This window comes from Denticeps clupeoides, chromosome 2 (assembly GCF_900700375.1).
Source record: "Denticeps clupeoides chromosome 2, fDenClu1.1, whole genome shotgun sequence".
Taxonomy (NCBI): domain Eukaryota; kingdom Metazoa; phylum Chordata; class Actinopteri; order Clupeiformes; family Denticipitidae; genus Denticeps; species Denticeps clupeoides.
In genome coordinates this window covers 13040834-13066993 of record NC_041708.1, presented here as the reverse complement: position 1 = coordinate 13066993, position 26160 = coordinate 13040834, and the positions used below count along the sequence as shown (strand labels likewise).

Here is a 26160-nt window from a genome sequence, read left to right as displayed (position 1 = left end):
AACGTGCATAATTCTGGTGAATTTGTGTCAAATGTTGCAAAATTCTACAGGAACTGATTTAATGTAAGCCCATTTTTTTTATTAACATATGTTCTTTCCACTGACTATCAAATGTTTTTTTTATCTGTAATAACATACTGAAAGTGTTTCAAGATTGGATCTAGACAAGTGACCATGGTTGGATAATCTTGTTTTTTTAATCTTCTTAACTATTCTTACAACAATGTTGCGTTGACTGGCACCGTTCATTATAACCGTAATGTAACGTTAATGAATGTCATACAATTCCTTTTTTAAAAACAGGTTGCAGGAATCTGTCCAGGTACCCTGTGCTAATCAATGGAGCGGGTAGCTTAGTGTCCTCTAGCTCAAACTAACACCTACTTGTGTGGAATTCAGACACCCTGGATGGCGCAGATGCTGCTCTGTTCTGTGTTCACTGTTCAGAAAGTTAAAAAAATTCTATTAGAAAAATGGCTGTGGCTCCGCCCAAGAGCGGCCTTCTTGATTTTACTGAATAGCGAGAGTGCTTGGACATGGATAAGCTTGGTGTTGGTGAGCATATGCCCTGCCAGGTACCATGAAGGCAGGCTGGCACGGGACGCTTCAACGCTGAGGTGACTGCACCTGCTGCCACCTATCTCACTCTTCATGCCTGTCACAAAGCAAACTAATGTTTTCACCGTTGTCTTTGGACTTTTCTTCTTTGCCGTGTCCTGCCAGACTTGCATGGTGGCAAGGCACTGTCCGTTTCCTTTCAAGCACTTCATTAAAACCTGCCAATGAGCTGTCAGACCAAGGCCTCTGTCTGTCTGTGTTTTACAGCCTCACTCATTCTCCAAGTTTCCTTTCCCATACAACCACGTCTACTGTGACACGGCGAGAGCAGTCATGTGTTTAATTCCAGGTTAATTGCCACACTGCAATCTTGCAACCTGCCATGCAGATAAACATGGTAGACAAGGCAGCGGGTAATTGATTTAAGGGAAGAGACGGCAAGTTTGGCTGCCTGTTTTTGAGAGAACGGTGTGCTCTGTCTCTGTCTCTGCTGTGCCAGGAATGATTGCAATCAGATCTCGGTGTGAATTGTATTGTCTCTGATTAGATCCCATTAAGAGAGACTTGAGAATAATTACAGAGTGATTCTTCTTATGCCCTTTTTTTTTCCTGGTCTCTGGCATCTTCATGGCTCTTGTGTGCTTGGGTTAGGCTAGCTATGTTTGTCTAATGATATATGTTCATGTTAGGGCTGTGTGATATGGGCTAAAATAATATTTTTAAGCGATATCCCGATACACGGTATAGATCTTTTTTTGTAATTTCCATTGTAGAAACACAAGAGACAGATTATCTAAAATCCAGGAAATAATGTATGATTTTTAAAGAATTTATTTGCATAATGGTCAAAGTTTAATTTTGACATCTAAACGTTGTGACTAGGGCTGCAACTATTGAACATGTTTGTAATCAAGTACTCTGTCGTTTTTTTCATAAAGTTATTGAGTACTCTGATAAGTCATACTTTTTTAAACAACTATATCAATAGTGTGTTATGCAACATGAAAAGCCTCTTAAAATGATCAAGCAATTTGCTGTTATTTCTCAAAAAGAAGAGCCTTGGTGACAGAGAAAACGAACCCAAAGATCACTTTGCCTGGGCTTTTACAATGTCCTCCCATCACTGCAGACTACCACCAGTCGGGGTTTTATGGAACAGTGGCCCACTGAAGCCTCTCCTCAGTGCAAGACAAATGAAAGCCTACATGGAGTTCGCTAAAACACCCGTAGGACTACAGGATGGTGAGAAATAAGATTCTCTGGTCTTAATTCTTAGCGGTATGTGTGGAGAAAACCAGGTGCTGCTAATAACCTCTACAATACAGTCCCAACAGTGAAGCATGGTGGTGGCAGCATCATGCTGTGGGGGTGTTTTGCAGCTGCAGGGACATGACGACTGGTTGCAATCAAGGGAAAGATGAATGCGGCCAAGTACAGAAATATCCTAGACGAAAACCTCAGGACCTCAGACTGGGACAAATGTTTACCTTCCAATAAGACAATGACCCTAAGCACACAGCTAAAATAATGAAGGAGTGGCTTCACAACAACTCTGTGACTGTTCTTGAATAGATCAGTCAGAGCCCTGACTTAAGCCCATTTGAGCATCTCTGGAAAGACCTAAGAATTGCTGTCTACCAACGTTTACCATCCAACCTGCCTAATACTCATGCCTGTATTAGATCCAAAAGGGTGCTTCTACTACATTTTTTGTAAACAAATCAGCAAAAATTTCAACAATTCTGTGTTTTTCTGTCAACATGGGGTGCTGTGTGTACATTAATGAGGAAAAATTAAATTATTTTAGCAAATGTCTGCAATATAACAAAGTGTGAAAGATTTATGGGAGTCTGAATACTGTGTACAACCCATTATGTGTTGGGATAGTGAGTGTGGTGCATCAACCATCAATGTGTTGAGTGGCTCTTCCTGCTGGACTGGTTAACCACACCTGTACTAGACTAGTCTTCTTCTAATGGTGTGTATAATATGCATGGAAGTGTGACTCAGTTTAGATTAGATTCAGGTAGGGCTGCAACTAACTATTATTTTAATAATCGATTAATCTGTCGATTAATTTTTTGATTAATCGCAGAATCGGATTTAAAAAACAAAACAAAACAAGAGAAGCATTCATTTCCAACCCTTTACTCAGAAACAGAACCAAAAAATCTTTAGAAAGTGCACAAACATGTTGCTCCTTGAGCTGTTATAATAATAATAAAATAAAAATTGACTAACACAAAAACATACACCTGTATCTGCCAAATATAGACTTTTTTTGTAAAAATAAAGTGCCACCTGAGCTGCCAGAACAATAAATAATTTATAAAAAAATAAAGAACAAAAAATTTAACAGGATTGGTTTGAATGTCAGAACTTGTTCTCTACACTACACTACAGATGCACACACTCGCAGATGCACACACTCACAAACTCTCACACTGACACACACACTGCAAAAAATGCTTTTCTAACTTAGTAGTTTTGTAATGATTTCAGTCCAAATATCTAAAAAATCTTAAATCAAGATACATTTACTAGACACATGAAATAGCATAAGAAATGATGTCTTGTTTTCTGATAAAACATCTCAAAATTAAGTGATTGTTTAAAACAAGCAAAATTATCTGGGGTAAGAAAACTAATCTTAATGAGATATAATCTCAAATAGAAGTTTTAAGCATCACTTAATTTTCTCATGCCATTTTTCTTGTCTATTAATCTTGATTTAAGATTTTTTAGATATTTGGACTGGAAACGAGACAAAATTACTAGGTAAGAAAAGCTTTTTTTGCAGTGTAGCTATACATGACAACAGATTAAAAAAAATGAATGGTCCAGAAAAGGCTAGTGAATAAAAACATGTCTTTAGTCTTTTAATGCAAAGTAAATATTGCACCCCTGCTTTACTACTGTTATTAACGCGCTAACGCTAACTTGTCATGCTTGTCAAGCTGGATGACGGGTAAACATTTACATTTACATTTACAGCATTTACATTTACATTTACAGCATTCTTGCTCAGGGACACAATAGATGAGTCGTCCACGCGGAGACGCAGAGAACAGTCCGAACGCTGTTTCATCCCCCCTCCACACCTGTAGGTGGCGCTGTAAGTCCCCGTCTAGTTCTCCTTCAAAAACGGAACAAAAGTAGGATTCTGTAGTGACTTATTCTGCTGCTGAACTCCCTTCCTCCTCATCAAACACGCGTTTCAGGTGCTGGATCATTGCCGTGGTGCTCCCGTGCCGTCCATGTCGCTTTTGCATATTTTGGCGCAGATTTCTCTGCCTCCGCCATGTATCTTTCCTCTACCTCAGCTCGTTTTTTTTTTTGCTCCGGGCTGTCTTATGAGGCGCCAAACTCTGCTAGCATCTGTGTGTGAGAGAGGCCGAGTGTGTTCAATCCGCTCCACGCTTTTTTTTTTTTTTTTTTTTAAATAATCAAACGTCTCCGCGTCACGCGACATAACAAATCGATTAGGAAATTCGTTGCCAACTCTTTTAGTAATCGTTTTTTATCGATTCAATCGATTCGTTGTTGCAGCCCTAGGTTCTGGTTATTTGTGTTGTTAAAACTAGGCACTGTATATGCATGACAATTAACTGCTTTTTCTCTTTTAAGTCTACTGGCTACCCAAAAATTGGCACATGCACGGAATCTATTCTCATGCTTGTTTTATGGGCAATTCAGACATGCAGAGAACAAACACCTTTTTCCATTCTCTATCTCACATCCTTGTTAGGTGATCCAACTGATGCAATTTTCATGTTACTATTGTGTTTTCTATTGAGGTTCCTGGGCCTTTGGCAGTTCTTCAGCTACAATGTCCAGGGAGTTGAAGTGTGCCAATGGTCTGTTGTCCCCTCTGCCTTCTAATGCTGACTTACATGCTACTGTTTATCTATGATGTACAGATGGGCTGAACTGCTCCAATTTCAATCTATGTTTGATTTGTTGCTACTGAGAACATTATTCTCTATAGAACATTATATGGGCTGCTTCCATTGTTTCTTTTTCTTGGAATGTTTTTTGTTCCCTGGTTTTCTTTAAAAAAAAAAGTGTTTAAATTAAATTATAAGTGATTATAATGGGAAGGTGGATTGAAGAAGGATGGATGGATGGTCACAGAAGCATCTCTCTTGGACGCTTTCAGTTCCTTTTTTTCGGATGGGCATTTAAATGACTTTACATTTACATTTACAGCATTTATCAGACGCCCTTATCCAGAGCTACTTACAATCAGTAGTTACAGGGACAGTCCCCCCTGGAGCAATTTTAGGGTTAAGTTAGGGTTAGGGTTCAGGGACACAATGGTAGTAAGCGGGATTTGAACCCGGGTCTTCTGGTTCATAGGCGAGTGTGTTACCCACTAGGCTACTACCAGCCCTGACAGCATGTGGGAATTGATTTGCAGGTGGCTGTATTTTTTGTGAAGATGCCCTCCATCATTAGGAAGATTGATGCAGTAGACATGATGTTAAATGACCAGGCGATGACAGCTGCTGAAGGCAGTGATTCTATGTTGGCTTTAGTTTAGATGTTCCTTTTTTCTGTTTAACAACAGCTGATGTTTAAGAAATGTTCAGCTAAGCAAGATATTACAGTTGCATTTAGATGTTTTTTTTATTTAATATGTTTAAATAGTAGCCTGAAAATGACAGCTAAATGGTGGAGTGGATTCTAGGGATACCAGTAAACTTTAAGCTGCTTTGACAAAATAGATAATACCTGTTAATGCATCATTCAGCAGCAGCTGGTCATATGAAGTTACAACTACATGGAGTGCAGAATTATTAGGTAAGTTGTATTTTGAGGAATCATTTTATTATTGAACAACAACCATGTTCTCAATGAACCCAAAAAACTCATTAATATCAAAGCTGAATGTTTTTGGAAGTAGTTTTTAGTTTGTTTTTATTTTTAGCTATTTTAGGGGGATATATACAGGTGACTATTACTGTGCATAATCATTAGGCAGCTTAACAAAAAACAAATATATACCCATTTCAATTATTTATTTTTACCAGTAAAACCAATATAACATATCCACATTCACAAATGTACATTTCTGAGATTCAAAAACAAAAACAAATCAGCGACCAATGTAGCCACCTTTCTTTGAAAGGACACTCAAAAGCCTGCCATCCATGGATTCTGTCAGTGTTTTGATCTGTTCACCATCAACATTGCATGCAGCAGCAACCACAGCCTCCCAGACACTGTTCAGAGAGGTGTACTGTTTTCCCTCCTTGTAAATCTCACATTTGATAATGGACCACAGGTTCTCAATGGGGTTCAGATCAGGTGAAAAAGGAGGCCATGTCATTAGTTTTTCTTCTTTTATACCCTTTCTTGCCAGCCACGCTGAGGAGTACTTGGACGCGTGTGATGGAGCATTGTCCTGCATGAAAATCATGTTTTTCTTGAAGGATGCAGACTTCTTCCTGTACCACTGCTTGAAGAAGGTCTTCAGAACCTGGCAGTAGGACTGGGAGTTGAGCTTGACTCCATTCTCAACCCGAAAAGGCCCCACAAGCTCATCTTTGATGATACCAGCCCAAACCAGTACTCCACCTCCACCTTGCTGGCATCTGAGTCGGACTGGAGCTCTCTGCCCTTTACCAATCCAGCCATGGGCCCATCCATGTGGCCCATCAAGACTCACTCTCATTTCATCAGTCCATAAAACCTTAGAAAAATCAGTCTTGAGATATTTCTTGGCCCAGTCTTGATGTTTCAGCTTGTGTGTCTTGTTCAGTGGTGGTCGTCTTTCAGCCTTTCTTACCTTGGCCATGTCTCTGAGTATTGCAAACCATGTGCTTTTGGGCACTCCAGTGATGTTGCAGCTCTGAAATATGGCCAAACTGGTGGCAAGTGTCATCTTGGCAGCTGCACGCTTGACTTTTCTCAGTTCATGGGCAGTTATTTTGTGCCTTTTTCCACACGCTTCTTGCGACCCTGTTGGCTATTTTGAATGAAACGCTTGATTGTTCGATGATCACGCTTCAGAAGCTTTGCGATTTTAAGAGTGCTGCATCCCTCTGCAAGATATCTCACTATTTTGGACTTTTCTGAGCCTGTCAAGTCCTTCTTTTGACCCATTTTGCCAACGGAAAGGAAGTTGCCTAATAATTATGCACACCTGATATAGGGTGTTGATGTCATTAGACCACACCCCTTCTCATTACAGAGATGCACATCACCTAATATGCTTAATTGCTAGTAGGCTTTCGAGCCTTTACAGCTTAAAGTAAGACAACATGCATGAAGAAGATGATGTGGACAAAATAAATAATTTGCCTAATAATTCTGCACTGCCTGTAGACGCAGCAATAAGGCATCATGAGGTGGAAGGACGTTTAGAAGGATGTTTCTGAAATATTGTGATGCCCAAATGTCACAATGCTAAAATATCTATCTAATGGTGCATTGACAGAAGTGTATGGGAAGAGATTTGTGCCAGTGGAAACTGAAATTGAATTGACTAGATTTGAATCTGAATTGCACAAACAGAAATTGAATTGTATGAACTGAAATTGAATTGAATATTTTTGAAATTGAATTGTATAAGGTGAATCTGAATGTATTCAATTTGCATCTTAATTCCATTTTCACAATTCAAATGCAATATTTTGTGCAACGCATAATCCAGGTCCTTGAGAAAAAGCAATTGAGCGCTCATTTTCATGTTAACAACAGCTGTACACTAGGCTGTCTGTGTGGACATGACCGATGGACACAACACTGGAGGATTCGTGTTAAATATTTAAGACTTTTGTCCCAATTCTTTTTATAAAAAAAGTCATAAATATAATGCGGGTCCTCCAGTGTTTTGCTGTGATAGTAACGGTGTTTCTCGCTCATGTAAAGTGGTGTCCATTGGTCACTTGTGAACACAGATTGCCTGGTGTCTGGATACAAGAATACAATCTGAAATTCCCTGGACAGATTAACTGCAAAAACTTTACAACCCTACGAATAAGGAAGTTCAAGTTCAGCTGTCTATCACCTGAACATTTTATATCACGTGTATTCGCGTGTGTATGTGCAGGGTGGCCATATTAAAATGCGACCTGGCATTTGGGGCAGTGGTGGCCTGTAGGGGCAGTGGTGGCCTAGCGGTTAAGGAAGCGGCCCCGTAATCAGAAGGTTGCCGGTTCGAATCCCGAGCCGCCAAGGTGCCACTGAGGTGCCACTGAGTAAAGCACCGTCATGGCTGCCCACTGCTCACTCAGGGTGATGGGTTAAATGCAGAGGGCAAATTTCACTGTGTGCACCGTGTGCTGTGCTGCTGTGTATCAGATGTGACAATCACTTCACTTAAAAACTTTTAACATGGGCGTGTTCCAGTAGACCATAGTTCTTTAGACCTTTTTGACGAGTCTGTGGCACAGTGTGATCAGTCGCAGCCTCCCGAGTCTTGCTGCATTTTAGATCGTCATGAATCCCGAGTGGAATCTTCTTATTTTTTTAGTTCCCCTGACATTTAGCCCCCATCAGGCACTGTGTATAAGAAACAATGTTAATAAAAAAATGCTCACACACAATTGTTTTGTTTTTTTAATTTGGTAAGAAATCGACTCCCAAGTGAGACATTAAGCATTGGATCACTTGGAAGTTTCTTAAATGGACCAAACAGCTGCATTCAACACAAACACATGGACGGGCATGTGACCAGTTGATCCGTAACACCGGCTTACACATGCTTTTCCCTTACCGCAACCTGCATAGCTGTCCTAAACATGGACATTTTTTTATTGTTTTTAATTGTTTTGTCATTGGACCGTGTGCTGTGTATTACAAACAACCAAATGTGTGACCTACATTAAACCCATTGCCATTTTGTGGGCACTGGGGACCCATGAACACCTGGGAAGCAGTGTGTGATGACACTTCTGGTTATCCTTTAGCGTGTACTCTTGTGCCCAAAAAGTTGTGTTAGGATAGAGCAGGGACATTATTGGACCATGCTGGCAGCCTGTAGTGAAATGGGTAGACTACATGTTTCAAACAAATCCCTGGCCACCATGTTCTCTTGGTGGTGGTGTGTGTGTGTGTGTGTGTGTGTGTGTGTGTGTGTGTGTTTTTTTTTTCTGAGTCCTCCGCTCTTTATTTTTGTGACTCACTTGATAGCTAAGAGGACATTTAACACCACCAATTGGTCAATGTGTCATGACACCTCAGTCCTGCTTTAAGGCAAGTTTGGTAATGGCCACTGCACGGCTGTCAGCTTTGGTAGGAAGTAACAGACTGTCCTGGAAATATTCCATGAAACCTTTGATGATACAATTGAGGCAGTTGTGTGAAAATATTATTTAAAAAATATTGTGTAATTGTCTTCATAACACTGTTTTTTGACAACTCATCTAAATATTGTCAGTAAAGCCTGGCAGATGAAAGTAAAGTGATTGTAATTGTGAAACAGCATCACAGCACACTGAAATATGTCCTTGGCTTTTAACCCATCACCCTTAGTGAGCAGCCATGACAGGGGCCTGGGGAGCAGTGTTTGTGGACGGTACTTTGCTCAGTGGCACCTCGGCGGCTCGGGATTCCAACCGGCAACCTTCTGATTACAGGGCCATTTCCTTAACCGCTAGGCCACCATTGCTCCAAAAATATGGAATTCACGGATTTGCGTGTCATCCTTTCGCCGGGGCCATGCTAATCTTCTCTGTATCGATCCAATTTACATTTTACTTGTAGGGGATATCACTAAGACCTACCATTTGTACAGATGAATGGTGAAATCCCCCTACTGTATGCAGTTCAGCTCACAGTGTCTGTGAGGGATCGCATTGTTGCTGGGTGATAAGTCAGCCACGCATGCCACACACTCGTACTTGGTAGCGCTTGCACAGGCTGTGATGTAACATTATTTAATTGTATGGTATAGGGCTGACTGCGTGAAATTCATTCTTTTATTCATTCATTCTTTTATTCATTCATGCAGGCATGCATTCATTCATTCATGCATTCATTATTCAAGTCGTTTATTGGTTTTAAGTTAAATCACTAAAGGAATGTCTTCTTTTTTTGTTGTCATCATTGAGATTCAGATTTGCTTAAATCATCCATCTTTATCGATATCTAATGTTTCATTGTTGTCTGGTTCCAGTTTCTCCAGTATCCTAGGTTGTTGTAATGGGTACCTTTCCCTGAATTTTTTTTCTGTCACATCATAACGAAAGGGGAGGACCCTTATTTTGATTTTCAAAAATACATTTATTTTAATACAGGTCAAAAAAACAAAGGAATAAGTTTCTGGACACAGGTAATGTGGTGATGGGTAAGGTTAAAAAAATAAAGTCCACACTCACCTCGGGGACATCACACACACAACCACATCTGAAATACAAGAACACTAAGACCAACACCATGACCATTAAGACAACACCAACTCAGAGTTACACCCACCTTATCTACATACATGCACATGCATGTTAACGCACACACACACTGTGACAGTATAAGAAGACCAGACCCTGCTCACTGGAGCAGGCACTCTTTTAAAGGTAAGGAAACAGGAGGGGGCGTGCCCTGCACTTAGTGCCCTGGCTCCGGTGATCACGCCCAGCTAACACAGGACACCCGGGATGAGTTATTACATTTTCTTGCGTTTTAAATAGATTTGGACTGTGAAATATGGAAAAACTATCTTAGAACTTTTTTTCTATCTGGTTTTTGAAAATTATTATGACTGGAAACAATATTCTGAAATCAGTGTCATGGAATTTCGCTTTTTTTGTTAAATGCATGTTCATCCCAGCCATTGGGGATGCTTGTCACAATATATTTCTTTGTGGTTAATTAATTCGCACATAGTACAGTACAGGAAGTGTGATAAGTGGGGCGGGGTGGTTCTTTTTACTCCAAGCAGGCTGAAAAGAGATTCTTTTCTGTGAAGAACCCCTTCCCATTTGTCACTTCTCATTGGATCACAGCCCGGGTCCCTTGTGGTGAGGCAGAAAATGGTTAATGTTGCTTAAATACTCTTTGGGCTTGAAGGTTTTTGGCGCGGCGTGGGACTGTGTCTAATTAGCCTATCAGTCTGATGTAGACCCCAGTGACGGGGCCCCGTGTGGCTCAGCCGGAGAGTGACCCCACGCTTGCATAACCTGTCTAATTAAGCCCTGCAGGTGTTTCCAGCTCAAGCTTGTTCACTCGTCCCGAGACTCTGTCTTGTTCTCTCGTTGTCTCTCTCTCTGTCACCTTTGACACTATGACAGGTGGTTTGTGTACATGCGTGCTGGGGAAGAAGGGGGGGGGGGGGGTGTCATTGTCATTGTGTCAGGTTTTGTGTGTGTGTGTGTGAATCCAGGTTGCCCACATCATGTTTAAATGACAACCACATACAAGAACATGGTGTTATTTGCAGGTATGTTGCCCCTGATGTGTGAACAAAACTGAGTGACAATTGTGGATGTTGAAGGGTCCATAGACTGCCCTTCACAGTTATTACATAATCGTCTGATCAAGGTTATTTCAGATTATTATAAGTATCTTTTGCATAATTTTTAGAATTCTTTCTGTTCATCTCAATAACAAACGAAAACTTAAATATGAGATTGTAATGGCCCACAAAAAGCATTGTTTGGTATGTACCTTTTTTGGTGTATTGTTTTCTCTCCAAAAGTGGTAAAATAAGCCTTTTTGTCTATTGATGTGCACATTTATAAACTTTAGGAATTTAATATTCTCTCAAATAATTAACCATTTACTCCAATCCTTTTTTTTTTAAATAGTACTGTTGTGTTCAAGACACTTTGGGAGTTGGGTTTGTGTGTGAAACTCTGTTAAACTGTTGTTTGTTTATTGACAATTATGTGATCAATTATACCTATTCTCTCTCTTCCTCATAGCTATCTACAACTATGATGCTCGGACCCCAGAGGAACTGTCATTACAAATTGGGGACACGGTGCACATCCTGGAAACGTACGAAGGTAAAACTCAATTATTGTGGCACAACCCCTCACAGCTTTTACAGGCTAAAATTCAACTCCATCATTTTCTCATTCAGATAATCCTGCCCTTTTGTCACAGGCCTTTAGACTTTGTGATGAGGAGGAAATCATTTGCTCACATCCACTAGCCTGCTTTATCCAAATAAATTAATTAATAAGAGGTTTTGAACATTTCCCCCAAGCTTGACCGCATTGTTGGTGTTGTTTACAGTGTGTTTTTTGTATTTATTATTAAATGTGCCCTACTTATTTAGACACAGCAGCCCGTGGAGAATGCATTAGCGCGTGACTGCTGTGTCTGCACACGGCCGTGATTTAGGCACAGTGTCAGCGTAAAACACAGCGCACAGATTTGACAGAGTGTTGACAGAGACAAAGATGAACGATTTGCATCAGAGAGAAGTGAACACTTCCTGTGTAAACATACAGTGCAGTGATTGTCTTCAACTTCCTCCAGCCTTGTTCCTCTCTGTCCACTGTACCATATTCTAGCGTCCCCTGGCGTGTCCTCATGTCAATCCTTGTCATTTTTTTTCTTAGGATGGTACAGAGGCAGCAGACTTCGGAGGAAGTCCAAAAAGGTGAGTTGAAATGTTGATGGGGAGCCATAGCCTGTTAAGAAACATTTAATATTTTTAATGAAATTAATGAAATACTTTATAAAGGCAATAAAACACATATTGTTTTTTTTATATAATGAAATCAAGGTAATGCACTTTCCATTAAGGCTCATTGGCTTATGATACAGTAGTAGACATCTATCTCTTTAGGGATAAAGAGTAGGGATGCACTGATATCGGCCTCGATACCACATTTTCTAAAATACTCGTACTCGATACCGGGAACCGATACCACGGTCTGAAAAATGTTTATGTTTGAGTGGCGGGTAAGGGGTTAATCACAGACACCGAGTGCCCGCCCCCAGCTCAGAGTGGGGAGAAGGCGAGGCAAGACATGTCAGCCATGTGGAACAATTTAAAAGTGAATGAAGACGACAAAACAAAGGCAGACTGTGAAAATAACCCTGGCAATTATCGAGTACATTGCATTGAGTGACCAGCCACCCTCGGAGGTAAAAAATGTGGGATTCCTGCATCTCCTTCATGTTCTGGAGCCCAGATATGATGTCCCAAGCCGCCGCTACATGACTGACACGGAGCTGCCTAAACTGCACGACTCCACAGCCTACTGCAAGCCTCCTCTGTGTTTAGTTTCACCACGGCTCTTTGGACAAGCCGTGTTAGCCCCGTGTCGCTAATTAGCCTAACCTCCCAGTGGATAGACGAGAGTTTAATGATTTATTCTATAATATGTTGCATACAACATGCTTTTCATTTAAAAAAAATCTTAATTCCAAGCTAGTCCCTTGTTTTTTTGTTAAATTAGATGACTAAAGCTGTTACCTGTAAATTTAAATAATGTTTTTATTCTGATACAGATACTCTGTATCTGTATCGGCGAGTACTGAAATGCAAGTACTCGTACGTCTTTTCCAAAAAAGTGGTTTCGGTGCACCCCTAGTTTTAAGGATAACAATTATCAACATTAAATCATGCTTTCATTTATTTTTTCAATGAATAGAAATTAATTTCCCTAGATTTTTAACCATTTTTTTTCTAACAAATTTTCTTCCAGAACTTTTTCTAATTGCTCCCATAGATTAGCAACACACAGAATCTATCCTACGCTCTTGCTTCTTTCTCCATCAATTATCTCAAAGTAACGGCTGTCATTTTGTTCTAGGGGATATTTCCAGCATGCTACATCCATCTAAAGGAGGCCACCGTTGAGGGCATTGGGTGAGTGGTTCTCAATTATTCTCTTCACCGTTCAACATGCACCTGGTGGTTCATCAATCATGCCAGGTTTCATTTCAGTTTAGGTTGGCATGGGTCATACATAAAATTGCTGTGTACAAACTGATGGACAATGCAAATTGATAAGGGTGTGTGCAATATTGGCATAAAATGATATCTCAGGAGCAATGATGAGAGTATATTTTCAAATCACAACTAAATCTGCTGAATTTGTTATTGGCATGTCCAGGGCTTGTGCATTTTTGATGTTTGTTTTCCCGTGGTTGCCTTTTGAATTTAAAACTCAATTTAAGAAAGACAATTGGTCACGTTAAATTAGTGACTTGTACTACCCAGTGTGACAATTTTCTTTATATACCTTTTTTTTTTCTTTATATAATTTTCTTTATATAGCTTTTGATATTTGAAATAGGCTACCATCCTAATGTGTGGCAAAGGAACAAAAAACAGAAATGCAGCAAAATTCAGTTGATGCATAACAACTCAGCAAAAGTCTGCAGACTGCCAACACAAGATTTCAAGGCTGGTGTACTGAGATACTAAAAATAAATTTTTAGGTAGATCTGCTAGCTTAATTTGACATTGTGTTGCCAATGCATTGCATTTGCTTTAGGCTGTCCTCTTGATGATATGGGACCAGTGAATGCATAGACAAAACATATATTTTTGTAATACTTGATTATTCCCGGCTCTTATTAGGCATGGGTGATTTGTTAGAAATCATACTTACCCTAGTGAGAAATCACCATCACCCTTAGTGAGCCGTGGGCAGCTATGTAAGACACCCAGGGGGCAGGGTGTGGGGATGGCAATTTCAGCAATATATTTTGCTTATTGCGCTGTCATGTAACCTTTATTTCCAGCTTTCAATTCAGGTCCAACCAACATTCCTTCACCAAACAACCACAATTTGAACACAATCACTAATTACAATAGTCTCCCAGCACTGTTTCTCATATACAACAATTAACATGAAATTACTACCACAAATTCGTCTCTCACTTCAGTCGAAGGCCAAATCAAAGTCAAATATAGTGTTGCTTTGCGTTGTGTAAGGCTATGGCTTCGTTCATTCTATAACCACTTTTATGTAAAAAAAGTGAAGTGATTGTCACATGTGATACACAGCACAGCACACGGTGCACACAGTGAAATTTGTCCTCTGCATTTAACCCATCACCCTGAGTGAGCAGTGGGCAGCCATGACAGGCACCCGGGGAGCAGTGTGTGGGGACGGTGCTTTGCTCAGTGGCACCTCAGTGGTACCTTGGCGGATCGGGATTCGAACCGGCAACCTTCTGATAACAGGGCCGCTTCCTTAACCACTAGGCCACCACTGCCATGTCTGTCATAAAACCAGTACAAGAATATTTTTTGGTCTTTTAAGGCATATACAGCAATCGATGGGTATCAAAATGAGCTTACCCCATTCGTATGCATGTCATAATTCAACAAGAACAACAGTCTTTTCACACATCGTGTAGTTGAGTCAGCAGAGTGCGGTCGTCAGTGTTTGAGTGTTGTGCTGTGTGCAGCACGCTGAGATTTGACCTCAAGCTGTCACCGTCTCTGTAAGCACCCTCTGCCTTGAGGGAATTTATTTGTGAAGGCTCTTATGACAAAAATATGGGATTTATTTTGGAAATTTCCGTCTTCTTGTTGTCATTTTACTGAGAAGGGGTCAAGTCACACAAGTGAGCGGCTGCTACAGAAGGAAAATGTTTGTCACGTTTTCAGCCAAGCATTTACTGCAAGGGGAAATCTGTATGTGTGCCTCTACAGCATTGCATACCTTTTTCTCTGCAGGCAAAAAGAGACTGTGATCCCCAACGAACTGCCACTAGTTCAGGAGGTCACCACCACACTGCGAGAATGGGCGTCAATATGGAGAGACCTCTATGTGGTGAGTCTTTTTCCTTCTCTGTCCACACTTTGATGCGGATGATGACTAATCAATTGTCATAATCAGGGGAAATTTTTTTACATTATTACATTAATTTAAAAGACAGGTACTTATTCTACCCCCGATGCTTTAGATTCCTAACTCTTAGAACGATCATGTAATGAATAGAGCACAATAAAGACCGCAAAATTTCCCTTGATCTCTCTTCCTCTCCCACTCTTTTTTGTGATGTACCTTTTACATCATGAAAGTAATATTTAATCTAGCATTTAATCTAATCTAGTTCCCTGTGTCCTCATATTCTGGCCCCTTATTATGTGGGCAGCAGCATGTTTTCCCTTATAGGCAGTCAACCACTTCCTACCAAACTGAAACAGACCCTTTAAAAAGTCTTAATTGAATTCTTTGGTCAAACAAGTGTGTGTGTTTGTTGTGTGTTTACAGGGAGACAAGAGGGAGATGTTCAATTCAGTCCGTGACATGATCTATGACCTAATTGAGTGGCGGTCTCAGATCCTGTCTGGCACGCTTCCGCAAGACGAGCTCACTGAACTCAAACAGAAAGTCACCTCCAAAATCGACTATGGCAACAAGTAAGACATCGACGTCTGCTTTTGGCTGCTTTATTCATTTAAATTCATAAAGAACTGGAATTTAATCATTGTCTCACCCCAGGCCCTCCAAAGTTAACGTTAATATGCTAATAGAATGAAACGAGTTAATAACATCTTAACGCAATGCATTTTAATGCCCCTATTTTTCCTACCGCAATTAACACCCTTCTGGTTTTGACCTTTTGAACCATCCTCACTGAAAATGGAAATTACTCTTCTGCCTATGCCAAAGTGAGTTTTAATTGTGCAAGGATACCAGTGGTCTTTTCATAAAGCAACAACTTTGACTCCTATCAATTTGGTTGAAATCTATAACTTTTTTTACACATTAGAAATACATTATCAAATAATCAGTGACATGGCTAATTTTACATGGCTAATTAAAAATTATACACAAATTTACATGCAGATTATATATTTGTTCCAGTTAAAATATGAGAATTAAGCTGTAGATTGGATTTTTTTTTGTGACTTTCCTCCCCACTTCATGGCCAGTCACACATCCCTGCTTGGCTTTTTTTTCCTGTGTCATTGGTATAAAATATCCAGGATGAATGTATTAGACTTAATTTAGTATAGACATACTTCATTTGGGTGAACATGGTCTCATTGGAACACAGGAACACAGAATATTATGTAAGCTTGTAGCCTTCCTGTCAGCTTGGGCAATGCTTTGCAGTTCACCTTTGACCTCTCTCATTAACGAGGTGTTTCCATCTCCAGAACTGGTGCTCAATAGATCGTTATTTTCTGGCTCCAGAGACCTTTAATTTGTTAAAAGGTCATCAGTTTGTCAGATGCTACAGGCCATGTGTCTGGCACCAGCAATCCTTATATATCCCAATTTCTTAAACCATATACCTCTTCAATGGAAAAACTTATGAATTCTGAATGTTGGCACTCTTTTTGATTGCTTTTCTTAAAAGTTTATTTTAGTTTAAATGCATCAATCTTTTGCTGTTAGGTACTTGGATCTGGATCTGGTAGTGCGAGACAAGGATGGCAACATTTTGGACCCAGACCTGACCAGCACAGTCAGCCTGTTCAGAGCCCACGAGGCTGCATCGAGGCAGATCGAAGAGCGGATTCAGGAGGAAAAGGTATGGTGTGCTGGCTAGCATCTAAACTGTATTCCTCATCCCATTCTTCCCTTTTTCTAAACACACCAGTGTTCCTAGAGCCTGAGACTGTCTTAGCAGTTATATATTAATAATTTGGGCAAAATGTCAAATTTCAATGTTTACATTTGAAAGTGATAGTAACATGTTTCACACCACAGCACAGCACCCAGTGCACCCAGTGAAATGTGCATTTAATCCATCCCCTGAAGGAGCAGCCTTATCCAGAGCGGCTCACAATCAGTAGTTATAGGGAGAGTCCAACTGGAGACACTCATGCAAAGTGCCTTGCTCAGTGACACAATGGAAGTAAGTGGGGTTCAAACCTGCAGCTTTTGTGCTCATCTGACTGACATTAGGCACTAGGCAAACAATGTGATTTCAATTAGATTCAAATCATTATAGGATTATTTTGTTTATTTATAGAAATGAAAAAAACTAATTAGTGGTACATAATTCAAATTTAATACGTACAATTCAATTCAAAATGTTTATTAGTTTATTATTTGTTGAATGCACCATATGATTTATTATGAACTTAATGTTTTTGCAAATATATTAGTTTGTCTCTCACAGATGGTTTGGTCCACGACCATAAATGCTGGCCCAAGTTGTTAGATGGGTGATAGAGAGAAGATTAAGATGAGACTAAAATCCATGGAAATTTGGATGGGCCTGTCCAAGCGTTGGTCGCAGCAGCGGGCATAGCCTCTAGAGCTGGTGTCAGCTGTAAGAGCAGGCGGTATAACTACAGTAGCCGATGGAACAGGCAGTCACATGACTTTAGGTGATGTTTGTTACCATGCTAATGCTAGCACGATAATGTAAAAAATGCTAACAGGGCATGGCCAAGATGCGTCACATTAAATTTTGTGATGTTTAGAGCATGTTGACAAATTAGCATGTTAGCATGTTAATACTATCAGGCTAACATCAAAAATGCAAAGAGGGCGTGGCCGAGATGAGTCAAGTGAAATTCGGTGAGATTTGGAGCATGTTGAAAAATTAGCTTGTTAAAATGCCAATGTTAGCATGCTAACATTAAAAATGCTAATGTGGCCAAGAAAATTTGAACAATTTGCATGCAGTCTTAATGATGTGGATGATGGAGCAGATGTTCCAAATGAAGTGGCCAAAGGACCGGCCGTTCCTAATAAAGTGATTGTCACATGTGCATTTATCCCATCACCCTGACTGGCGCCCGGGGAGCAGTGTGTGGGGACGGTGCTTTGCTCAGTGGCACCTCAGTGGTACCTTGGCGGGTCGGGATTCGGACCGGCAACCTTCTGATGACGGGGCCGCTTCCTTAACCGCTAGACCACCGCTGCCACCACTGTGGAGGACATTGAGCCTGAATGGACCTTGTTATGGTGGTAGCCCCCATACCCGCTGGTGGACACCACAGGCCTACAGGGCATGACTGGTCTGTGGGTCTCCAGGAGCAGTACCGGACGGCCAAGAAAGGAGACCAGAGGGTGTATAGGGGAATCACACTCCTGAGCCTCCCTGGAAAGGTCTACTCCAAGGTACTGGAGAGGAGGGTCCGGTCGATAGTTGATTAATTTTCCGGTTTTCCTGACCCGTTGGGGGTATCGACACATCCAATATGTCAGATTGACTCGCCTCGACTCCCGTGTTGCTAGCTTTTAAGGCTAGTCACAGGGAGCTGAAAAGTTCTTCCTCTGCACAATAGTAAACCCTACCATTTTAAACTTTGAACCCATTTTGTGGGTAATAATAAAACAATGTCATATGTTTCTGTGCGTTTCACAGTCTTAGCGTGGCAGCCTTGAATGTAATGCATGTCCTTTTTTGCCTTTTTCCCAGTTTTCCGGGTTTTTCTGGGTTTTTCCGGGCTTTCCAAACTCACACTGGCGGCTCCAACTCGTCCCATATGTCAGATCTTGGTCTCACCTCGACTCCTGAGTCACTAGTTTCAACGGGTACCCTCAGGGAGCCAAAAACATATTCCCAGCACAATAGTAAATGGTCTGTCATACTGATAGGCCCAAATGAGAGAAGAGAGGAGTTTTATTGGAGATTTTTAGCGGTTTACTTACGCTTTATTTTTTATATTTTAACTATTTATTTATTTATTTATTTATTTATTTATTTATTTTTACTGAATCTGCCTCCAATTACCATCCACTTCATGTCGTCTTCCCTGCCACCACTACCGCTCAGCTATCCTGCACAGGGAGATCTTTTGGTCTCCCTTACATATCTATATGCAAGATGTACAGCAAAATTTCTAGGGCTTCCCATTTTCAATTGTATTTGTCAGCAATGTTAGGGAAAATGGGCTTAATTACTGACTTGCAGGACTGATCATTTGATAATGGACTGCAGGATAATGTGATAATATTTTGGATGACCCTCGACAGAAGGACGAAAGGAATGCAATATGTTTTATAACCAAAAGGTAATAGTGTGTCCTTTCATCTCAGATCCCCTGCTATGCTTTCTACGTCCCACTGGGATGCCCGTCGTTGCATTCTTAGAATGTTTAAAGCCCCTTCCTTTGAGAGCACAGAGTACTGTGGTATTTTGGGACATGTCGGCACATCTCCTGGTATGCTGGACTTGCTCCCGCTGCACCTGCACTACAACTTCAGAGACAGGATGTGGCTACAATTTTGGATAAATAACCGCAGCTTGGTCACATGAGCAATGAAAAAGATAACTATGACCTTTGAACATGCTGTCATTTATCTTTTTTTGCCTGACTTCACCTGTGTACATGTTTGGATTTTTTATTTTTTTTTGTGTTGGTTGAGATGCAATATTTTTATGTTTACATGCTTGTGTGTCTATGATAAGTCTAAACTGACCCATCAATATGTCAAATTGCAAATAATTAAGTATGATTTAAGAAAAAATTCTTGACTCATTACAAGCCCACAATTTTGAGCTTGCACTTTGCGTCTGTTTTCATATCTATTGCCCAGGACCAGGCGATATGGGAACATTTTTCAATATTAGTTTTCAGCATTTTCAGCATCACGATACTAATCGAATCACTGTCAAAGCATTTCTTTATTAAGATATAAGGCTACAAAACCAAATATTAGTTTTCAAGTGAATATAATTATACAAAATAAAGACTTGTTTGTCTTCACTCAGTCCCCAGGATACAAGTGGTCTAAGGCAATAACTTTACCTGTATGGTCTTTAAGGAAGTAGGCAGTTTGAAGGCATTTGCTTTTTAAATTTTAATCATAAATTGGACAGTGAGACTCAAATATGGTTCACATGTGTGACTTGACCACAAATTTGATTTGGTAGAAAAGTATGACACATTTTGCTGCTCCTTTTCAACCATCTGTCAACACTATGCATATATCTCGGGAATTACCATATGAGAGAAATGTTTACGGCCAAGGACGTGTCAATTACTTTAGAGAAATGTTTACGGCCAACATGTAACGTGTCAATTACTTTAATCATAAATCCACCGTTTTCCACCATGCTCAGTGGCATCATGTCTTTTGCAATAAAATAGAGATATCCCAAATGCAGTAGCCTATGTCTTAATTTTTTTTTGTTGTAACGTATGGTTCTGGCAAAAGTAGAAACTATAGTCTGTTGTTGAAGTGTAGGTATCACACTGGTTACTTTAAAGGGATCACCAGCGCTTGCTTTGATATGGGATTGTAAATTTATGTTATTTTGTAAATAAATGTTTTTTCTTTTTATCACCCAGCTTTTGTTTTGCCCTATGTTTCTCCCAGTTTCAGACTTGTTTGTCCTTATTATGCTTTAATGTGGACACATTTTTTTATTCCTTTTCTTTTCTATTCCAGTCCCAGAAGCAAAACCTGGATCTTAGTCGCCAGGCCAAGTTTGCCTCCACACCTTCATTTGCCCTTTTCGTCACCCTCAAAAATGTGGTTTGTAAAATCGGAGAGGACGCTGAGGTGCTCATGTCACTCTACGATCCTGTGGAATCCAAGTTCATCAGGTGCATGACACACTCTCCCATTTTCATACACATTTTATTAGAGGTGCATGTGATGATGTACAAGTAAGTGTGTATGTGTTTGTATCTGCTTGTATGAAATGTACTCTTTAAATCTTTTCACCATTCAGTGAAAATTACCTGGTGAAGTGGTCAAGCTCTGGACTGGTCAAGGATATAGACCAGCTTCACAATCTCCGCGCTGTCTTCACGGTGTGTGTTGTCTTACAGTCTACTTTAATCTCTCTCTCACTCGCTCTCTTTTTCGCACGCACGCACGCACGTACGCACACACACACACACACACACACAATAAAATGCGTTACTCCCTAATCCTGACTATAAAATAAGAGTTTCCATGCTTTGTTTCTTAAGTCACCAATGTCCTTTAGTAGATCCTGTGATTATTTTTCTTCAGTAGCGCATAGATTCCTACTTCTGGACACATGCTTCACCAAATGTCAAACTGAGTTACTGCTATCTCTAGTGATTATGAAGCTATGGCCTGTCATAATGTTTTACCCAGCTGTAAACTGCCTGTGTAATGAGCAGTTCATGCCGTGTGTCACAGCCTTCCACATAATAATAATGAGGATCAATTCCAGTCATGACACAATGCAATGGAGCATTCATCTATCCCCCTGCACATGAGTAGACGCTTGTCAGTGAACATGTTTTGATTTATTTCTGAGTGTGCATTGTAAATGTTAGTGTCAGGAAAATTGTTTTATGCTGACAGCTCTGCATCTTAACCTAACATATAAATGTTTTTCCAATGCTGTTGGGAAAACATTGATACTAGAATAAAGGTTTCCTATACTGAGGTTTCCACATTGAGGATAAGATCAGGTTTGTCATTGTAACTGTGCTGGCTAGTGGAACTGTGGTTTAATTTTTGTCAGTCACACCAGACACGGTGTGTCTCTAAGGACTTAAGGACTAATATGTCTCTAGGACTTAAAATGTTCTATTTAGTGTGGTTTGATTTAGTAACCTTTAGATTTGAAGAAAAGCTTGAAAGAAGCTGAAGAAGGTCTGCTTTACCACCAAGAGTGAAATAACTGGTGGGAAAAAATCTTGCATTGTGTAAAATATTTTTCCATATTTGGATAGCTTGGATAGGTTAGGGGACTCCAGTCTGTATCACAGTGGAAAGCACTTTTAGAAAACCATAAATTCAGTTTATCAGCTGTGAAGTTCAGCTCAGAGATTTGTGCCCTCCTGCCCAGCACTGAGAATCTACACAAAAATTATTTTCCTAAAGGTCACCGTGTTCCTGCATCAGAGTTTTAAATAAGTGCATAAATCTAAGCAGGACTTTGACCTGGAAATAAAACTGGAGGCCGCAATCAAACGGTGTCTTCATCTTCCCCCAAAATGCTCAGACAAGTTGATCAATCACTCTGATAACTGGGCGGTTCCCTGGAGCAGATATTTAACAAGGTGTTATATGCAGAGCAGAGATTTAACAAGCGTTATATCTGGCTTCACTGTCGCTCTGGTTTTTCTGTGTCAGTGTATCGAGAAGAACGGAAACATGCTACTCTCCTCAAACGCTAATGATGCCCTGTCCTATCTGAGGCTTTGGCTTTGATACAAGCAAACGGGCTTAGAACTAATGAGTCATTGTGTGTGTGGGTGTTTGCGCATATTGTGTACAATTCTTGCTTTTGTTGCCTTTCATCCACAGGACCTTGGAAGCGAGGATTTGAAAAGGGAGAAAATCAGCTTTGTGTGTCAAATTGTGCGGGTGGGCCGAATGGAGCTACGGGACAACAACACAAAGAAGCTGACGTCAGGGCTTAGGAGGCCATTTGGAGTAGCAGGTAATCCTTTACCACCTGCACAGTTTTAGTTTTTACGGTGGTCTAGACAAACCACCTCGCAAACCCTCATCGCAACAAATACATGGATTAAAGTTTTCTGTAAACTGAGCACACTAAAGGACATCACATACTTCATGTGTCCAGCACAGTGCTGTGTTCTGAATCCAATTGATTTCTATAGAATGAGTACCTGAAGAGCGCCTTGTGCTGCGCCCAGCAGATTGTTCAGCGGCAGTCAAAGTTGCTCCAAAAAGCGACGCTCTCCCCTTTTCCATACAATTTGATACCTGTAGACCTTACTTCAGTTTGTTATCTGAAATAATGAGGTATAATTATGTTATACATTATGTGGTGGGATTGTGAAGTTGGTGCACAGTAATAGCTTTAACCACATCTACTTTTTGAGCCAATGACATGGAGCATTTGGTTTTTAAAAATATTATATATGCAAATGCACTTTTAAATAAGGAATGAGTGTTGCTAGCATTATGCTTCCATGCCATTAGAGAAAATAAATTCTGTTAGTCCATCTAAAATTTTGAATGAACTCTTCTGCTTGTATATGTTCAACTAGACACAAACTAGTGCATGCTCTACGGTTCCCGTCAGGGCTGTGATCCTGAAGCAGCAGCATCACTGTTAACATTGTAATGACAATATACAACATGCCTCTCATTTGCAAAATAAGTAAAGTCTACAGCACATATGAAATATTCAGGGCTGCGAACAGGGAACCAATTTGCTACTAGCTGCATAGTCTGTTGGTTTTCCTTAGTAATAAGTCCACCAGAAAATACTAACAATCAAATTGGAACCATTCATAGAGGAGTCAGACAGCAAATGTATTTTCTCTCCCGTGTGTGTATACAAGGACAGCAGTCAGCTTGAGCTACAGCTCAGAACAGTGCATTGAAATGCACTGGTATATGATTACCATCCAAATATCAGAAGGGTCCAGTAATGTGGGAAGAGTTGTAATTTTGTACTTCAGGGCACCTTCTGTGACTAGATCATCCGACCCACATGAATATCATGGAGGTGACGAGCACAAGCTGCTCTAATTTCCCTGCCACTGAGCACATTGCGTTTCACAGGGTCTGACACTGATCTTCTTTTTGCCCAGTTGACACTAAACATTTAACAAGCAGTTATAATGTGATAAACTAAAACTTTTAGTTATATTAAACGTCAACTAACAATCTGCTTGACCTCTTTTTCCTGCAAATGCTGATTGAGGTCTAGCCCCAACCCCAATAAATAAATAAATTGGCCAATAATCAGAGTTCCTCTCTTGAAGCAGAAAGAGAAATTATCATCTGATTTGTCCCCAGTGGGCAGGTAACCTGCTCTGGGGTGAACTGATTAAATTGCCTCTCTGTCCACCATTTACGGACAGGGGGGTCAATTACACACAGTCCTTCTTCAGCAAAGAGGGACAAACCTTCTGATTTTTGGTGCCTCACCATGTATATGATTCAAAAGTTAGTAGTACAGGAGCAATCACAAGCCAAATGTTGGGAAAAGAGCATCTTCCTATTTCTTAATTTTTTTCTTTATTACACAGACATACATGCACATATTTACATGCATGCATACATACATACATATATGTGTGTGTGTGTGTGTATAAATGATTATAAATAATTCAAATTACGTGTTACTTAAGAGCCCTGATAAGGCCTAACTTGTCAGGAATAGAACATGCTAGGGGATTGTTAAGTGCTAGACTCAGGGCAAGTTGTTCTACCAGCTAGGGACAACAAAGGAGAATATTGAAATCGATTTGGATCGGAGACCCCGTGAAGAGGAAATTTTTAGTCTCATTTCGTTTGCAGATCTGAGAGGGCATGCAGGAGTGTAGCTAGCTAGTAGTGTGTTGATATAAGAGGGTGCACTTACATTTACAACCCTATAGAAAAGCATCAAGAATTTTCAACTCAATGCGAGCAGCTACCGGGAGCCAGAGGTGAGAAAAGGCATGACATGGGTGTGTTTCGGCTGATTGAAGATTAAATACATATATCAAATATTAAACTATTTATATTATTACAATTCATAATAGGCCTCCTGTCACATTAGGCTGAGGATGACGACAACTTCACCCCACCAAACACCCCATAAACCCTTTCCATTCTTAAAAGATGGAATAATCAGTTAGCTGGGTAAAATGAAGCTTGAAGAAATCATGATCCAATTCGTGGTGTTGGACAGTGATTACTTCAACGCAACATTTCCATAACCATGTTAAGAACCTATTATGCTTTTTTCTCCCTCTCTTCAGTCATGGACGTTACTGACATCATTACCGGCAAAATGGACGATGAGGACAAGCAGCACTTTATTCCCTTTCAGCCGTAAGCTTACAACACCACATACTCACACACAATTAAACGATGAAATGTAGATAATATGAAACTATGAATGAGGTTTTCTGAATGTCTTTAATTCTTTTAATTTAGTTGCCCTGTGATGCCTGACATGGGCACAACTTGACTCACACTTGACTTCATTAAGTCCCTTTCATTAACTCTTGTCTCCCTCTGAGGGCAGGCTGGAGCCTGGGTAACCTTTTATTTTTTTCTCCAGCGACATTGGAAATGCTTTAGATTTGGATACTGCAGTTAACATTCTGTTGGCACAGATATTTGCCAAGCATGGGGCTTGTTTGCTGGTCTAATGTCAAACACGTTCTCAGGATTTACATAATTAAAAATATTCATCAAGGAGAAACCTGATCTTTACTGATGTTTGCAAATGTCCTGCGTTAATGGATATGGGTTTAAAACCATCCTGATCTTCAACTTTTTATAAAAACATCATTATAGATTGTTCCTCTGAGTATCTTCAAGATACAGATAAAACCCAACTGGTTATTTCTTCTATTACTTACTTATGTAAATCTTGAGGATACCTAAACCTTTAAACAGATGGTGCAGTATTTCTTCATCAATAATACAAATATTAGACTGATTCCACATATAACACAGAGTTATTTATACAGCAGATGCATTCTATTTACTTTTTCAAGAACATTTAAGGTGGGAAACATGAAACTGAGATTCCTGGGCCAAAAAAGTTCTTTCTTCACTTGCTTTGTTCAGTTTTCTGTCAGACCAGTTTGGACGTAAAATGAAGCTGGCTTTGTTAGATTGTTTTGAATAATTTTTAACTGATGTCTTTAGTTTTTTTCTGTGTCTTGGGAAGGTTTTGCTTATTGGAAAGTCCCAAATGCCTCAGACAGTTTGAGAAGAAAATCTTTTACTCTTTGACTCCACTCTTGTTTTATTTCTGTCTCTTTCTTTTTTCGTATTTTCACATATCCTCACAGTCTCTTCCATCCCACACATGCCCAGGCATCACCAGTCTTCTCTCAACAGCTTCTACTTCTACCGC

At 40.1% G+C, this 26160-nt stretch overlaps 1 protein-coding gene and 1 non-coding gene across 5 annotated transcripts in view; one reads left to right on the top strand and one right to left on the bottom strand.

The window, feature by feature from the left end:
• Nucleotides 1-26160, top strand: part of dock1 (dedicator of cytokinesis 1) — a 263022-nt gene that overhangs the window by 14809 nt on the left and 222053 nt on the right. For all 4 annotated transcript variants that reach the window (XM_028961081.1, XM_028961080.1, XM_028961083.1 and 1 more), the window contains exons 2-11: nucleotides 11427-11510; nucleotides 12072-12112; nucleotides 13275-13330; nucleotides 15155-15251; nucleotides 15696-15844; nucleotides 16830-16965; nucleotides 20787-20944; nucleotides 21073-21154; nucleotides 22632-22767; nucleotides 25049-25121. In XM_028961081.1, the coding sequence (XP_028816914.1) occupies nucleotides 11427-11510; nucleotides 12072-12112; nucleotides 13275-13330; nucleotides 15155-15251; nucleotides 15696-15844; nucleotides 16830-16965; nucleotides 20787-20944; nucleotides 21073-21154; nucleotides 22632-22767; nucleotides 25049-25121 (1012 nt within the window). The remainder of the gene's footprint in view (nucleotides 1-11426; nucleotides 11511-12071; nucleotides 12113-13274; nucleotides 13331-15154; nucleotides 15252-15695; nucleotides 15845-16829; nucleotides 16966-20786; nucleotides 20945-21072; nucleotides 21155-22631; nucleotides 22768-25048; nucleotides 25122-26160) is intronic.
• LOC114785018 (U6 spliceosomal RNA) lies at nucleotides 9179-9284 on the bottom strand. Its single transcript, XR_003748998.1, has one exon. It is a non-coding gene; the product is annotated as a U6 spliceosomal RNA (small nuclear RNA).